This window comes from Myotis daubentonii, chromosome 13, assembly GCF_963259705.1.
Source record: "Myotis daubentonii chromosome 13, mMyoDau2.1, whole genome shotgun sequence".
NCBI classification, from domain to species: domain Eukaryota; kingdom Metazoa; phylum Chordata; class Mammalia; order Chiroptera; family Vespertilionidae; genus Myotis; species Myotis daubentonii.
In genome coordinates, this window is record NC_081852.1 from 18,488,860 (window position 1) to 18,506,731 (window position 17,872).

A 17,872-nucleotide genomic window follows, 5' to 3' on the forward strand; every position below is an offset into this window, starting at 1 on the left:
CTGCTACGCATACCAGAAATTCTAATATTTTTTTTTAAATATATTTTATTGATTTTTTACAGAGAGGAAGGGAGAGAGAGAGAGAGTTAGAAACATCGATGAGAGAGAAACATCGATCAGCTGCCTCCTGCACATCTCCCACTGGGGATATGCCCGCAACCCAGGTACGTGCCCTTGACCGGAATCGAACCTGGGACCCTTCAGTCCGCAGGCCGACGCTCTATCCACTGAGCCAAACCGGTTTCGGCAGAAATTCTAATATTTATGAACAACTTATGGATGCTGGACCATTGGGTTTACTCTCTGAACTGCTTACAGCTAGGACTCTGTGAAATGAACATGTGAACTCCTGGGAAGACTAGATCAGGAAAGAATAGATAAGACGAAGGTAATGAATTAATAACCAGAAATGTTACCCCAAAATAAAAAGACAATCAATGAAAAATACTTCAAAAAATATCCTTCAATGTCAATACATCACACAATCAGTTCAAAACTGCTCTACCATTATTTTACACCCAAACTTTAATATTTCAATATCTATTTTTTTAAATATATTTTATTGATTTTTTACAGAGAGGAAGGGAGAGGGATAGAGAGTTAGAAACATCGATGAGAGAGAAACATCGATCAGCTGCCTCCTGCACACTCCCCACTGGGGATGTGCCCGCAACCAAGGTACATGCCCTTGACCGGAATCGAACCTGGGACCCTTGAGTCCACAGGCCGATGCTCTATCCACTGAGCCAAACTGGTTAGGCCATCAATATCTAATAATGTAGATATATATTCAACCTATCTCTCTCCCTAATTTTTCTTGAGCACATTTACACTGTGGTTTTTGCATCTGATGTACTTTATGAAGATTATACAATTTCCTGAAATTTTCTTCTTTCAGTTCAAAATCAGACAGACTGCAATCTGGTAAAGAAGCAGCACACAGTTGCCATGGCCAATTTTTACGCTGTCAGAAATAACTTCATCACGGCATCCCTGGCCTTTGTGTTATCTGGATATTTTGAATCATTTCACCAAGTGTAGCCTTAACACCACATTTACACAAGCAACATAATATGAAAGAGAAAAACACTACATTTTTCTTACATCATCCTGTGCACAATTTTATATATTTTTGCAGTTTTAATTGAGGGGACTCAAAAGATACGAATGTGTATAAAAAATATTTCTTGGGCAACTTCTAGATACAAACACTGTAATAATTTCCCTAACAGAAAAGAGAAGTGAACAAAACAAGATCGTTATTTCTACTAGGGAGGCTCAAAGAACAGACTACCTAAAGAATTGTTTTTCTTAAGAGAAATATTCCTCCCCTGCTCTGTACTGTACAAGATTATAGGCAAAATTTTAGAAAGCTCAATATCCTTTTAAATAACACTTTCTTCAGCTTTAATCGCAAATAATTGCCTCTTTTGGTGCTAATGAGCATGAACACCATGGAATGGAATGCAATTCTGCCGGTTCATTCGGGGTAATGGCTTTGTGAGCGGGCGGCACTGCTGAGAGATCTAGTCTCAATTTCCTGGAGTACAATAAGTGAGCAGCAGTAAATTTTTCACTTGAGGAAGATTTTTCTAACCTATGTAAATATAAATAGAAAACCCATTATCTATTGATAAAAACAACGAAGGTTAAACAAAGTTTTATGTTACTCTTCCTTTAACAGCCATCAGCTCGCTGGGTCATGAAAGTAAAGAAAGCACTTCACTTACTGAAATCGATGAGAAACCGTCCAAATCCTTGCCTCTGGTGCTGGGGCATGATCATTATGCAGGAGACATTATACTTCTGCTGGCAAAGCTTCTCCTGCGGGAGGGAGGGAGGAACAGAGCGAGTATGTCAGACTCTGCTGAAGTGGGCCATTCCCTGCACCTGCCACCGGCCTTGTACAACAGTCCATGAAGGTGAGCCGAAGTGTTAGGTGAGGATCAAGCAGAATAATCCTACTGTTACTCAACCAAATCATCAACTAACGACAAACCATCAACTCCAGGCGCGTTTCTCAATCATGTCTTTATTCTTGGAAGCCAGCACCATAAAATGTGAATAAAGAATCCAAGGAAATATGAGCCAAATGAAATGACACAGACAGTATGGAAGAAATGCTTTCCTTGCTCAAAACAACTTGGAAGATGGGGGGGGAATCCACAGTCAGCCGGCGCGGTCAGCCAGGACTTAGCCAGGCAGCTTGCTAACTAATGAACAGTTCCGCAACAGCAATACGTCTCATGCCTTTGAGCAAATGCCCCAGTGAAACTGAAATAGTATGTGTGTGGGTAGGTTTGCACAAATACATTTCTCCTTTGAATAACAAGTCAAAGACGTTAGAGAAAGAATTAATCTGCATTTCAAACCAGAAATATAAAACAAAAGCGATAGCAGCACCAAGAAACCCCAAAGCCTCCAAACAAAATGAGGGCAAAATATCACCAAAGGCCTGAAACCGAAAGCAAGATTGGGAAGAGTATGTTTATAGCTAAGGAGGGCTTTGCAGTTTTCACGGGATGTGGCCTCAGTGCGGCAGTATTTTACGCAGAGTACATACACCGAAGCCGCCAAGACCTACACAGAGAAGATCTGGAAAAGGCTTTTGAGGCTGTGAATGCTCTGGCCAAATATGAGCCACAAATAAGACTGACCACAAATGGTACTAACCACATCAAAGAATTGCTTCAGAACACCCAGATCTTTAATGAACCTGTTTGAAAGATCACAGGAAATGGTTGTGGAAAAACCCCTACAGGGCAGAATTAAAGTTTTCTTTGTGAAAAAGATGTGCTTCCAACTTTTGCACGTTTGTAGCTGTCTGTGGAGTCTAAGAAAGGAGGAGGAAGAAATAATATGTGTCAGTTTTCCTAAGAAGCAGAATTGTCCATCTCTGAATGTGAACATCAATGGCAAAGATTCAAATAATTAGTCTATTTTGCAAAGTTAGACAAATGGGTCATTCTATCTAAAAAGAGATGTACACTGGATTAAAAGAATTTACCCTTGATCTCATTCTTCTCTTTATGCTGGATTCCTTCCTATTCCTAGCAGACTTCTTGAAGTCCAGCTCAAGAATAATCCCCACACCCCAATACTTGTTAGTACACCTAAATCCTAATCTTTAGATAAAATAACTGCACCTCTGTTCTCTCCTGTTTAGAGCCATCTGTTAGGTGCTTGGATAGTCACATGCACGTAATAATTTACCCTGAACTTCTCTAGGTCATCTTGGCCATTCTGTGGCTATAACCTCTGAAATTTGGTTTAAGTATAACTCCAAAGGGCCATAGTCCTTCACATTCCAGTGACACATTAGAATATGGTTTGATTTGTAGCTAGTCTTTTAAGGTTCAGAGAGAGGGGGGGGGGGGGGAGAGAGAGAGAAACATCAATGATGAGAGAGAATCATTGATCGGCTGCCTCCTGTATGCCCCCTACTGGGGATCAAGCCTGCAATCAGGGCATGTGCCCTGACCGGGAATCCAACCATGACCTCCTGGTACATGGGTCGATGCTCAACCATTGAGCCACACTGGCCGGGCAACATGGTTATTGTTAGATGAATTTTTGTTTCACTACACTGCTGGAAATAGCAGTATTCCAAAGATGGTAAGAAATGACAGTAGTTGCTGCTATACTATAACAGAAACTGTGACAAAATGCGAAAAGTTTAGTTTGTTCTGAGTAAAACGTAGGGCCCTGGAGGAAGAGGCAGAGACTCAAACAATAAGAGTCACCCCCAACCGTAGATCCAGAGGCCCGTCTGTGACAAGGCAGGACAGGGGCAACAGGCAACATTAAGCATCTACGTTTAAACAAATATACTGAAAGAACACCATGTTCTATAGCAGTGGTTCTCAGCCTTCCTAATGCTGTGACCGTTTAATACAGTTCCTCATGTTGTGGTGACCCCCAACCATAAAATTATTTTCGTTGCTACTTCATAACTGTAATTTTGCTATTGTTATGAATCATAATGTAAATATCTGATATGCAGGATGTATTTTCATTGTTACAAATGGAACATAATTAAAACATAGTGAGTAATCACAAAAACAATATGTAATTATATATGTGTTTTCCGATGGTCTTAGGGGACCCCTGTGAAAGGGTCGTTCGACCCCCAAATGGGTCGCGCCCCACAGGTTGAGAACCGCTGTTCTATAGGAAGGACAATCATCACCACTATTCTTTTTAACTTTTCAGAGAAAAAGATCTTTACTTACCTATAGAAAAGATAGGATGTTTTAGAAATTATAAAAATATATTTCCTATTTTAAGTTCTGTGTTGATTCTGTCATCTTTTGAATCTGTAATGCACAAATGAACTTCCTTCTTTTTCATTTTAGAGCTTTACCAAATATGTGGATGAAGACATCAAGGCAGTTTCCCATGAGTGCTGTCATTTACTAGCATTTTTGTTTATAGTCTTTATACTGATTCTTAAATTTAGAAAATCTACAGTTTGTAAAGGACCTTTATATATATTCTATCTTCCATGAAAATAACATTTCTATAAAGGATTCCACTTATATAAGAGCAGAGTCATTAAAATTCACTTATCACCTAATATGAAAAAATATATCATAAAGAAAAAAAAAACACAGGGTCTTGATCATTTATAGCTTCTGGCTGGAAGTCTCATATTACCATCCTGGCACATTAAACTATTTCAGAGGTGCCTAAGAATAGTTCAGGTCAGTGCCTGGTAAATATCTCCAAACTCAGTTTCCTTTATTGTTTCTCAGAAGTCTTTGGGAAGAAGAATGTGAGAAACCCATTCTGAATGAGTGAAAAAGACAAATGACATCCACTCAATAGAGCAAGGCTTCCCTATGTTAACAACTGGAGTTACTCGGGCCTTTTAAAGGCGACACTGTTTTAGATCTTAAAACAATAGTACAGAGAACAAGAGATGAAAGAGTGCCACCAGTCATTGCATCAGCGTGACTATCCAAATGCCAATGTTCCCATTCACAGAGATACTGATAACCACAGACGGAATGCAATGAAAAGAGATGAGAATTATCTCTTAAATGCTACATTAATTACACTGAAATCTTCATGTTGACACCACTTAGAGGGAAAAAGAAAATAAGCGTAACATTCAGAAAATTAAAGATGTGAGGTGGTCTACAGCTGCAATTATGATGTTACGTGGATGCTGATAATCAGGACAGCAAGCAGGGCTGAGGTCCTTTACACACGTCCTAGGCATGATGTTGATTGTTTTTGTTGTTTTTTTAAATGAGCTATGAACAAGAACCTGAGCTTTTCAGAAACATGTGTCACTTATTCAAATTATAGTGATAAAAAAGCCCTGTTCAAAGAACTGGGCTCTACCAAAAACATTCTGAAAAAGAAAATGAAGGTCATACTGGCTCTTGTTTTTACCTTAGAGAAGTATCCAACCAGATGACAGCCCTTTTCATCATTTTTTGTAAGGACATAAAAAAGGAATGGCTCGACATCATAATACAACGTTTTGTGGTCCAGGAAGAGCTTGGCTAACAAGCAAAGGTTTTGGCAATAAATTTTGCTCATATTCCCATCAACCTAGCAAAGAGAAACAGACAACATTATTTATCATAAAAATACCACTCAATATAAAATTGTTTCTTTTATATGGTGTTTCAAAAAGTACATAGTTTTATTTCCAAATCCCAAATTGAGAGATTAAAACACTCCATTAAACAAGTATAAAGTTAAACAGAATATAAGTGTCACTTGGCAAATCAGAATTCCACCTTTTCTCTTAAATTATGGTATAAGATTGCTTAAATTTCTCTTCAAGCTACCCGAAGAAAGGCCAAACCACTAACAAAGGAGTAATTTTTATTTGCATTTTATTACGAGTAAAAAATGATCAGGCATGTCCTCTCTGTTTGAAGCATGTAAACCTGAACTAAAGAAATGTAAACAGATCAAAATACTGTTCAAGTAAGTTAAACTTTATGTTGTTTACAAAAGGGCTTCACATAAAAATAAAATAAATGAACTGTATTACTCTGATTCTTCAGAAGTGAGGATTAGCAAAAGAGGCTTCCATTTTGGTTTTATCCCAAGCATCATTTTAAGTATAATTGGAAAAGATAAAATTTCTATGTTGGGAATACTTACAGAGAAAGTGAGATGAATTTCAACCTACAATAAGTACAATGATTACAGTCTATTTCCCTTCAAAATAAAAGAATCAAGCTGTGATACTGATGGCTATAGACAGGAGGCTAAGCACAGATGCCAATTTCTTTGATCAAATGTAGTTACTTGTTGAAAACAGAAATCACAGCAGATTCAAGAAAAATTTCCCCAGCACTTCTCTTAGGGGAAATGGATATTTGCTAACCAGAGCTCTTTAACAATGAACTTCACTGTTCTTGAGTCTCCTGTGGACCATACAGGTTCTCATATTGCACAAATTATTTTTAGACTTCATATAACTATTTCCCTTGGATGAAACCTAGGTCCCACACATAGCAACATAATCAAATATGGGCAACGGGTACAGAGGCTACAATTCTCTCTTTAATTAAAGTAAGTTTTTATGTATTTGGGAATGTAGTCCTGTTGGAAATGGTGGTACATTACAAAAAGGACAGACAAAAGTGCATCTGTGAACCAGAAAAACAGAGATGACAATGCCGAAGCCAAATCTTACCAGATGTGAAAGGTCTGATGTGGCATGCTCTCAAGAGTGATAGAGAAGACAGGAAAGTAGTCATCTGTGATTATTCTTTATTTATTTTCAAGATACTTAGGAAACTGCTCAGAGAAATTTCCGACGTGCTATACTCTAAGTATTAACTCAGATTCTAGAATAGGGACCTTGGTCCTTATCCAATGCAATTTTTTCAATTATTTTTATGAATAAACTTTACAAATCTGCTTCTGACTTTTCCTCTCTCATCTCTGTGCAGTCCCAAAGCATCTGCCCTGAAACAGCAGACCACTCTTACCAGCTAGCAACTGGAAACACTGACTCTCTTATCCTTAAGGAAGCCCCTGGATTTACCAAAGCTTCAGCCCCACAGGCGGATTCATGCTGATTTATTTAACAATTACTTAAAAGCCAACAATGTGTTCTGCCCTTCTGGAAACAGTGAGACAGTGATTTCACTTTATTTTAGTTAAAAGAAAGGAACAAGGCACCAAGGAAGGAGCCAAAAGGAAAGTTGAACTTGTGACATTAGTTAAGCCTCAAGTGAGGACAGCTTTGCTGTCTCAATCTGGCAGGGGCTGGCTGGGTCGCATCCCAAGACTAACAGCAGGAAGGACAAGAGCTTGCATTCAGCTTTCCCTCTGGGTGTGATTTTGCCCCCAGAGGACATGGGCTATACCTGCAGACATTTTTGGTTGTTACAACAGGAGGGATGGTGGTATTACTGGCATTTAGTTGGTAGAGGCCAGGGATGCTGCTAAACCTCCTACAATGCACAGGACAGCCTCTTGCAACAAAGAATATCCAGCTTGAAATGTGAATAGTGCCCAGGTAGAGAAACCCTGTGCCTACTCTTAGTAATAACTAGCATCCAGTCTTCTCAGCAACACAACCCTTCTTCCGTCAAGCTTGCCAAAAGAGCCTAATAGACCCAGGGAGAGGGGCTTTAAAAATTCCTAAGACACAGCTGGAATTACCGGTGTTCTCTGCTCAGCCTTGGGAAAAAGTAGTGGGCCCCGCTAGTCTGAGAGGGGAAGACTGACCCATGCCAGAAACCTATGTATGACCCTCCCTGTGTCAAATACAATGCAAGACATTATAGACCAGAGCTAAAGAGAAATGTGGGGCAGAACAATACATTCCAGTCTGAACAATTCAGAAAAAAGTATCCAAAGTAAAACTGTATTTCAGAGAGAAAATATCACATCTACTGAGTACCCAGGACCAAAAAATAATGAACCAAAATGGGTAACAGAGAGGAAAATAAGGCAGGGCAATTGAAGTGCTCAACTGGAATAGGGAGAATAAAGGACAGAAAGAAACCCTGTGAAAAGGCAACAACATGAAAAAAAAGCATGGTTTCCTCAAGGTACAGCTGCCTCAGCTAAGCTGGATCCCTGAAACTGACAGTAGAACATGAATAAACAATGAAATGATATAGAGGCAAAGACCTTTTGCTACTAAATCAATTCTGAAAACACAAAATATCTTCAAGAACCCACAATGACAGACAGAGCCACAAGGGGTTCCTGTGAATTGCAGAGTTCTCCAGGGGTGGTCATCCTCCCAGATGGGGGGGGAGTCCCAACATCTGCTGGGGGCTCACCAAAAGGATTATCAACTCTGCCAAGAAATGGATGGAAACACAGGTGGTTGTGTATTGAGGAGATATGTACAGCTGCTCAATTCCCTGGAAGAGTGAGCACCTGCCAGACATTGGCTGGAGCTGCTGAACAAAGCTCATTTCTGCTGCCAAAGAAAGGAGAATTTACAAAGAGCTGAGGAGATCATAAATTCACTGGTGAACATATCTGGTGCAGACAGGGACTTGGGGCAAGAAAAAAAGTTAATATGATGAAGTAGGAATTCATTATCAATCTAAATGGTTACTTAATATGGTTAGATAAACATTCCAAAACATGGAGATATTTTAAAGAGCAGTCTGAATTTCAATGCCAAAATTGAGTAGACTTTACAATGTCTACAAACAATTCAATACATAGTCAACAATTGAAAATGCTAAGTTTCAAAAGCTGAGTTTTTTATTTACACATGCTTACCTCAAATACTGAAAGGTCTTTCCTTCGGTAAATTTCATTTGCTGGAGGATGAAACCATCCACATTTCTTTGAGTGTCTCAACAAAATGTTTTTACTTTTCATATATTTAAGACAGAATTCACACAGGTAAAGCTTTGGTAATCTGTTAAAATTTTAAAATCAAAGAATCAGATTGATTATACTGTTTAGGGGGAAAGAATAAATATTGTTCAATGATCTCTAAATCATATCAAGGTTGTTGCATTTCAAAAAAGTAGTTTCAAAAAAAAAGCAAAACAACAAGCCAGTAGGAAAGAGAACTGACAAACCTTACATTACTTTTCCACATAATATTTGTTGCCTTATCTATGAATAAATCATTTCTTTTCTTAGAAATGCCCTAAAGAAAGAAAGGTTTTCAGAACTGGAACCACTATTCTAAAAATCAACAATAAGGACAGCATCCTGTCATGTAACCATGTATATTTTTCAAATTTCATTTAATGTCATAGTTTCAATAGTATATGTGGTCAGTGGTGTAATTATAATGATCTTTTACTCAGAAAGAAGTGAATTCATTATTTTAAAAAATCATCTGCATACTTATAAGGCTGAAGAGCCCTAGAATATAATTGTTTCCTCTTGTAGTTAGGGGTGAGATGACTTTAAAGTTACTATCATAGTTACATATGGTCTAAAGCGCTAAGTGTAAGAAAGTCAAAAGATCTGGTTTGTTTCTACCAATTCCACTCACTCTTTTGAGTAACACTAGACAAACAGCTTTCTCTTCCCTGCTGACTTTTCCTCCACCTTATTTTATTGTACTCAGTCACACTTAAATGGGCATTGCTAGCATTTACGTAACAAATGTTCACAAGCACTTTCAAGGTCTTTGGGGTATAAGAATTGGGGAGGTTAGGGTGGAGCAGGGCTGGGTGGAAGGGGCAAAGTGGGGGGGGGCAGTGGGGGACATCTGTAATACTGTCAACAATAAAAAATAAATTGCCCAGCCAGCGAGGCTCAGTGGTTGAGCGTCAACCTAAGAACCAAGAGGTCACAGTTCGGGGCACATGCCTGGGTTGTGGGCTCGACCCCCAGTGAGGGGCATGCAGGAGGCAGCTAGTCAATTATTCTCTCTCATCATTGATGTTTCTGTCTCTCTCTCTCTCTCTCTCTCTCTCTCTCTCTCTCTCTCTCTCTCTCTCTCTCCCTTCCTCCCTGAAATCATAACAATAATTTTAAAAACCCCACAAAAAACCAACTTCATTCATTCATTAAAAATAAAAATTAAAAAAAAGGGGAGAAATATTTTGAGGAGAGTTAGGTACAGACTCAGATAATAGTAATTTCAAATCTTGAACTGATATGCAAATTTTATTCAAAGCTCTCTGAATACATGACTTGTGATTACCCATACAAATTAAAGCTCATTGGTGTTTTTAAAAAGTTGTTTAAGAACACAGAGCCAAGTGATACAACCTGGGAAGAGAAACCAAGACTCCCGATAGTTTGCTACTGAACTAGAACCCTCCCCACCCTCTCCAGTTAGATGACTGGCCAGACACTCACACGGTAGAGAAAAGGACAATGTTTATTGTAGACAAAAAACAAGTGTGTGATTAATTAGACACTTTGCAGGCTAAAAAAGTTGAGAAGATACTAATAAAGCATACCCTGAGGTACCTGAAGGAAGATATCTGCTCACAAGGTACCCGTTTTAAAATATATTAGTTCAAGACAATCTCAGTTAATCTTAGTACAAGACAAATGAAACCTCTAGTACTATTATTTTCTCTTCACTTTTAACAAGTTAGTCACAGATGGCTTTAAGGTAAATATTTGGGAAAAGGTCTTTAAGGCTACCCTCTCTGACCTACATTCCCCCATTTTTCCTTCTTTTGATACATTTCAGTAAAAAACTTGAAATAAATTGCTAGCAATCAGAGATGAGACTAACGAATTAGTTTCCTAAACTAACTAGGAAAAAGGCAACGTAGAAGAAACTACCAAATACTTTATAATGGCTATTTTTTTCCTGAGTTGGTTTCATATACAAATAACATTTACCCAATTAACCAAAGAGAAAAAGCATGATCTAGAAGCTAAAAGGCAAAATTTATGATGCCTGTGTAACTAAGGAGCGTTAGGAGCTTAAATAGGACATTAAGTACTATAAAAAGATACCGGCAAAAGTAATAGTTTTGGAAGCACTTAAAATCTACCATCAAAATTTATGTCCTGAAAATAATATATTCCTGCTTTAGAATCAAGATTTTTCCTTCCTCACATATATGACATTAAAGTTATATACCTGCAGGCTTATTCCATTACCTTGCATATTCCTGTGGGTAAGGTGAGGAGTACCAGGTTTGTATTTCATATTTCCCAAATTCTATTACAGAAGGGTACCGGCCACAGTCTTCCACTCCACTCTCACACTCTATTTTCTGTCAGAGAGAAAGAAAAGAAATAAAACACAAGTATTAGAAAGAGATTTTTGCACTTACATCTTGGTTCTTTCACTGGTGGATATGAAAACCTATCAAACCAGAACCCTAATCTTAATTGTAAATTTTCATGTTGTTGAAAAAACAGTATAGGCCTTGAAATAATAATCAACTTTGTATAAGGTTTATATATAAACAAACTAATACTCTAAAAAACAGTATCACCAAGATAGGATGAGCATGATATAAATACAAATGTCTATTGAACTGAATTCAATGATCTGTTGCAATGTATTTAAACTGAAGAAATTAAAAGATGATGAGGCTATTATACAGACTCTTTCAGTCCCCTTTCTTCCATAAAGTAACATTTATCTCAATTATAATTAAACTAGAGGCCCAGTGCACAAAAATTTGTGCACTCGGGAGGTAGGGGGGGAGTCCCTCAGCCCGGCCTGTGCCGGCTCTCAGTCTGGGACCCCTCAGGGGATAACCACCTGCTGGCTTAAGACCGCTCCCCGGGGGATAGGGCCTAAGATGGCAATCAGACATCCCTCTGGCAGCCCGGCAGCCCTCGGGGGATGTCCACTTGCCAGCGGGAGCAGGCCTAAACTGCAGTCGGACATCCTTAGTGCTGCTGAGGAGGCAGGAGAGGCTCCCACGACCACTGCTATACTGGCAGCCATCAGCCTGGCTTGTGGCTGAGCAGAGCTCCTCCGTGTGAGAGCACCCTGACCACCAGAGGGCAACTCCTGCATTGAGCATCTGCCCCCTGGTGGTCAGTGTGTGTCATAGTGATCAGTCATTCCAAGTCCTTCTGCAGTTAGGGTCAGTTTGCACATTACCCTTTTACTATATAGGATAGAGGCCTGGTGCACGGGTGAGGGCCAGCTGGTTTGCCCTGAAGGGTGTCCCGGATCAGGGTGGGGGTCCCCACTGGGGTGCCTGGCCAGCCTGGATGAGGGGATGATGGCTGTTTGTAGCTGGTCACACCCCCTTCAGGTTGGGGGTCCCCACTGGGGTGCCTGGCCAGTCTGGGTGAGGGGCTGAGGCCATTTTCAGGCTGGCAAGTGACTGAAGCTCCCAGCCTCTCCTTTTTTTCTTTTTAATTCTGGGATTTATTTACTTTCTATGGCTGTCACTGGAACTGAGAGCTGGCTTTAGCTCTGAGGCCGGCTCCAGCTTGAGGCCTCGGCTGCTGAAAGCAGGTATCTGGGCTTTGTTTAGCTTCTATAATTGAAACACTGTTGCCATCACTGCCGCTCTAAGCTCCGAGGCCAGCTGGCTGAAAGCAGCTATCTGGAGCTTGCTTAGCTATAATCGCAACATTATTTCTTAGACTGCAGCTCAGAGGCCGGCAGCGGCAGGCGGGGAATGTTGGCTTCCTCCATCACTGGAGCAAGCAAGCTTCCTGTTTGCTTCAGCTGCCTGGCTGCCGGCCGCCATCTTGGTTGGCAGTTAATTTGCATATCACCCTGATTATCCAATGGGAAGCGTTTGGGGGTATGGTCAACTTGCATGTTTTTTTATTCGATAGGATAATCAATTATGAAGTCTCCTCCTACTCCCCTTACTCCTGTGCGGTGGTAGGATACACAAGGTTAAGAACATTGTCTGCCTGATTCACTGTGGCATTCTCAGCGTCTAGCACGGTGCCTGACACAGACAAGAAATGTTCTTGATAGAAAAAGCCAGTGTTAGCATGTTGGAAAGAAAGGGCTTTAGACTTAACAGTATCTTTCAGACAATGCCTGCTTTCATTCTGTTTATCTATGAATGCCAGAAATAGGCTAAAGAAATTATAATATTTAAGGACTTCAAATTGCAAAGACTGGGGGAAATTTTGACATTTATCTTAGCCAAAGGAAAAACAACACAAAGCATACTGCTGGGGCAGAATGACAAATGGAAATATCCAATAGCCCCTAAAGTAGAAACCATCAAAGTATTTAGCCCAAGTGACTGCTACTGAAAATAAAGTTTAAGAGCCTATAGATAGCCTCCTCCCCCTCAAAAAGGAAGTGAGCTGGGTTAGGGAGCTTATCCGTGAGTGTTGTGCCAACTGAATGTGGTCTACTGACATAAAAAAGTCACAATCCATAACAAATTTGTCTTTGAGAAGTCCAATAGCTTTATCTTCCAATGTTTTGGTGACAATAAGCTAAGTAGAGTTAACATTTTAAGTGGAATAATATAAAAAAATTCCTGGACAATAAAAAGAAAAGGGACTATAACTGATCATACAACATAATATTGCCTTTATCAATGCCAAAGAGTTAAGGCTGTGAGACATTTTTCATATGGCCGGCCATCTGTGTTGGCAGCAGCATTGGTAAACTTAAAAGCAACGTTCTTCCTTTTTGTTAATGATTTAAAATTGCTATCTTCTATATTTGAGAAGAAAAAAAAATTAGAATTCTATTCCTTTAAAACTAGGCGTTTTTCAAAATCAGACTCAACCACTGCTACTCTGGTCTATTTTGTGAGACCAGCTGAGCATTGCCAACTTTTAAGAGTGGAGATACCTCTACATCATTGCCTTTGAATGGACAGGCAACAAAAATAATCTGGTCATAGTTAAAGAACCACAGAGGATTTTGAGGGGGAGTTTCTATAAAATCAAAGCAGTCATTTCATAATAGTCATAACTTAAGAAGTCACATGTTACCCTTGTTGTAATAATGGTAGCGGGGCCTTACCTCCCATGAGAGTTCCTGGGCCTGCTTAAACACATCCAAGTCCTCTTCGGTGACAGTATCTTTGTTCCCAATCACATTTATATCTGTACTTTCTTGTTTGATGCTTATTTTGATTTCAGTATCTGTCATTTAAAACCAGCAGAAAGTGTCTTCACTGACTTGAATCACTAGTGACCACCGTATATTACCAAAATGGTACCAAATTAGCATAGTGGGCAAATCGGGATTTTCTGTAAAGCTTTATAAACGTTTACAGCTAAGCACTGCTCAAAGATCCAGCAGTACCCTTCCCCTGCTGTACCCCAATTTTTATTTGAATAATCACTGTCATCTTCTTATAGCTTCAGTACTTAAATGAGGGAAAGTAAGAGCAACACAAAACAAAATCAGATTTTTCAACCAAGATTAGAAGTCTAGTTATAGAATTCCCATTACCACTTTTGAGACAGTAAAATCTACCACTATGTCCAAATGACACATTTTTTTGTTTTTGTTTTTATAAAGGGTAGCACATGTAACGGGCCAATTTGTTAAATGAAATTCTGAAATCAGTTTTCTCCCTAAGGTGAATACACACACAGACACACTCACACCCAAAAGCACACCTCACAGAACCATAGATCAGTTTGTTGAGAAGGAAGCAGGATGAACTTGGTCATGAGAAAGCAATGGAGCAGAGGGGAGTGGGGAGCTGAAAACCCCGCTGGAGGCGCTGACAGCGTGCGACCGAACAGCACTGTGGCTGAAGAGGCCGCACGGGAAAGGACATGGCAGAAGCGTGACAGTGGCTACTCATGCGGGACTACAAAGCCATAAGCAACGCTATGAAGGCATCTGGGGGGGTCCTAGTGTCACTACGAATGGAAATACATAATAAAAGGTAGGAGAGTATTAGTTGGAAACACAACATTTTGGAAGTTTAGTCAGCATTAGAAAAAGGTCAAAGTTTCACTGTTTCTGTATGAAAGTGAAGTGAGAACAAGAGAAATAGCTAAGACCTATGTGACAAATAGGAGTTGACTGATTGATTTTTGGGGGGTTGGGGAGAAAGGGACGGGACGCAGGTTTGGTTGGAGCTTTGACCTTTTGCTTACCATCATCCTGATCAGGTTTAATCCTTCCGTCTGTCAAGCTCCCCTTCCCTGGTGAGGGGGTCCCCATCTGAGGGGTCACTTTATATTTTAATCTGCCTAGCATCCTGTGCTTTTTAAGGAAAGTTGTTCGCTTGAAGTGAGCAATTGCTTTAAAAATACGTCCTCTAGCCATCCCCCAGCTAGAGGAGGAGGAGTGAGCCATAAACCTACTTCTAATATCTCTTTTTCCAAAGAAATGGGCTTTAGACTTTGCTGTGGAAGAGAATTCAGTTTTACGACGCATACGCTGGGGTGGTGCATAACTTGGGTGTCCCTTCTTTCGAGACTGTCCCTGAGCGGTATAGATATGAGAGAGTCCATCAAAGAGTGCCTTCAGCTGGCTGTTACTAGTGAGACTGCTCAGGGAGGGCACACTGGACTGGCTGGAGGAACTCTGGGGAGAGGTAGAAGAAGTGGACGTGCTGGACTTTTGTGAACTGGGGCTCTGACCAGAGATGGGGGCTCGGGGTGGAAGTGAAGAAGGTGGAGGTTTTAGCTTTTGTGTGGTACCTGTAGCCAACACATGAGAAGTGCATGACTGTTTCTGAGAGACCTTTTTCCTTGGACGATAGTGCTTTGAAAAGTCTATTATTTCACCTCGTGATCTGCGACCATCAGGTGATGGTGTAAAAAACTTAGTAAGGCCATCAATGAGCCCTTTGGTTTTCTTGTTAACTTTAAGTGTAGAGGCAGAAATGTAGGTGGAGGTGGTGGTGATTTTGGTGGTGGCACCAGGCCGAGTGGGGTCTGTAACAGCCAATCTGCTGCTTGAGTCCTTCCCAGATGCAGCATGACCAGATGAAGGTGTGGTACAGACTTTAGTCTTTTGACCCCTACCAGGTGACCCCCTTCCTGTGAATGCATTCATGGATCCTTCATCACTGGTTACAGACCTAGGCAAAAATTTAGAGAATAGTATCAGCATTTGATAATAGAATTATAAAGGTATCCAAAACAAATTTATAGCAACCAGTTGCATTCAATGTGCTTAAACTTCAGAAGCTGAATTGCAACCCTAAGGACTGTTTTTATGTGTGTGCCTCCACCTAGATGTTTCTCTGTTGAAAGTTAGCAGCAACTACACCTGTGTGTCACGATTCTCCCAGGGCCCATCCAACAGGTGCTGGAAGAAGCCATGTGCACCCAAGGGCAATCAATGTAAGTAAGAAAATTTTTGAAGAGACTGAGAAAACCCAATGCTTTCATTATAATTAAATTAAAATGTTACCCTTGTGTTGTCACCGAGTAATTATGATTTCCTGATATGTCTTTTCTAAAATATTAAAGGAAATAAGTCATATTATCTAGAAGCAAAAGAATAAGCTTATCTAATTTCTAGTTAGAAGCAATTTTAACTCAAATGGAAAATTTATATAAATAGAATTTGGGTTATGTCTATAAATTAGTAGGTTTTTATGTGTGGTGTTCTTGTTTGTTTTTAAAGAAAATACTAAAAGATACCCTTTTCCTCTCAGCAGTTTATGCTTAGGATGACAAGATAACCAATAATACTCTCTAAGTAAAGGAGACAATTAATTACAGCATAAAATATTGCTGAAAAAATGACAACAATAGCAAAAAACCGAAGGAATGATTAAAGAAAAGCTACGGCAGGTCAGACATGACATGGAAAGTCTGGTGAAGCAGCAGCACATTTACCATGGTCGTTATCAGACACTTGGCGTCAGAATCTCTGTACACGGGTTCTGACTGCTATTGCGGTTCATTTGGTGGTTTCGCCTATACAGCTGTGTGGTCAACAGAGACTGGAGGTCACTCCATTAACACAGCTGCGCACAGGAAGGGCAGCTGTCTGCCTTCACCTCAGGTTAGGGCTTGGAAAGCTACCCATTTTGCAGCAGAATTTCATACAATGGAAACATTTGCATGTGAATTATGGCTGCGCTGGGGCCCAAGAATGCACTTTAAAAATTATCAATTTAGCTGAAGGATAATAATGAAGAAATGGAAGCCTGAAAATGGTATGATATAGAATTACAAAAATATTTTAAGTAATCACAAGTAGAAGATCACATTTGGGGGGTCATTTTGTACATAAAGACATGATGAACAATTTCAGCAGTCAGCAGAAGGGGAGCTGGTGCAGACCAACGGGGCAGCTACAAGCTCATCTAGGGCGGCTCACCCACCCCAGCTTGTGCCTGGCGCCACCTATTCAGCCAAATCAGGTTAACGCTGGAGATCTCTAGTGTCACGGTGAGGGCTACCAATAAACAACTCATCCAGGCTCAATGCTTCGCATTAGCACGCGCATTTGGACTGTATCTGGAATCGATTGCCCAGAAAGGATAATATGCTTATAAAGCATGTACAAAGGAAAACTCCCTAGACTGTCTTAAAAATTCCTAAGCTCAAAGGACAATTTTGGACAAACAAAAAGTTAGGATTGGTGCCAGATGCAATTTTCAGCTGCGTCCTTTGTTTAGAAAGTTTATATCCTAATTTGGTTTTTTTAATTGGGCCCTGAGGATACAGTCCCATTTCAAGAACAATGCTTACACAGGATGAATGCAAAAACATAATTTCTACTTCAGCTGATGCTAATATGAAAGATTTTATTTTTATTTTATGTTTGCCTCCAGAAATTAACAAAAATTCCATTTAAAAATGTCTACCAGTTAAAGGGTTTTCATAAAGAGTCACAGAAAACTCTAGAAAAGATCACACATTTTCTATTTCTCCTCTGAGAGATGGATACAGGTGCAGAAGGACACTTTTTCTGAAAGCAGGTAATATAGTGAATTGCTTCAGATAAAATTAGGCAAAAAGAGTAAGCAAGTCAGATACTTGGTGTTTGTTCAGGGTGTGTGTAGAGCGCACTTATTCATTTTTACATCACAGTGACCATTTCAGGAACTAGACAATGGGC

General features: G+C 39.9%; 1 protein-coding gene across 9 annotated transcripts in view; it reads right to left on the minus strand.

Moving 5' to 3' along the window:
• Positions 1-17,872, minus strand: part of KAT6B (lysine acetyltransferase 6B) — a 183,621-nt gene that overhangs the window by 36,776 nt on the left and 128,973 nt on the right. For 5 of the 9 annotated variants that reach the window (XM_059662295.1, XM_059662296.1, XM_059662294.1 and 2 more), the window contains 6 exons: positions 14,944-15,875; positions 13,850-13,971; positions 11,035-11,150; positions 8,725-8,866; positions 5,401-5,562; positions 1,731-1,824 (listed from right to left, as the gene is read on the minus strand). In XM_059662295.1, coding sequence (XP_059518278.1) covers positions 1,731-1,824; positions 5,401-5,562; positions 8,725-8,866; positions 11,035-11,150; positions 13,850-13,971; positions 14,944-15,875 — 1,568 coding nt within the window. The remainder of the gene's footprint in view (positions 1-1,730; positions 1,825-5,400; positions 5,563-8,724; positions 8,867-11,034; positions 11,151-13,849; positions 13,972-14,943; positions 15,876-17,872) is intronic. The other 4 variants (XM_059662298.1, XM_059662299.1, XM_059662300.1 and 1 more) reach the window with 2 other exon arrangements.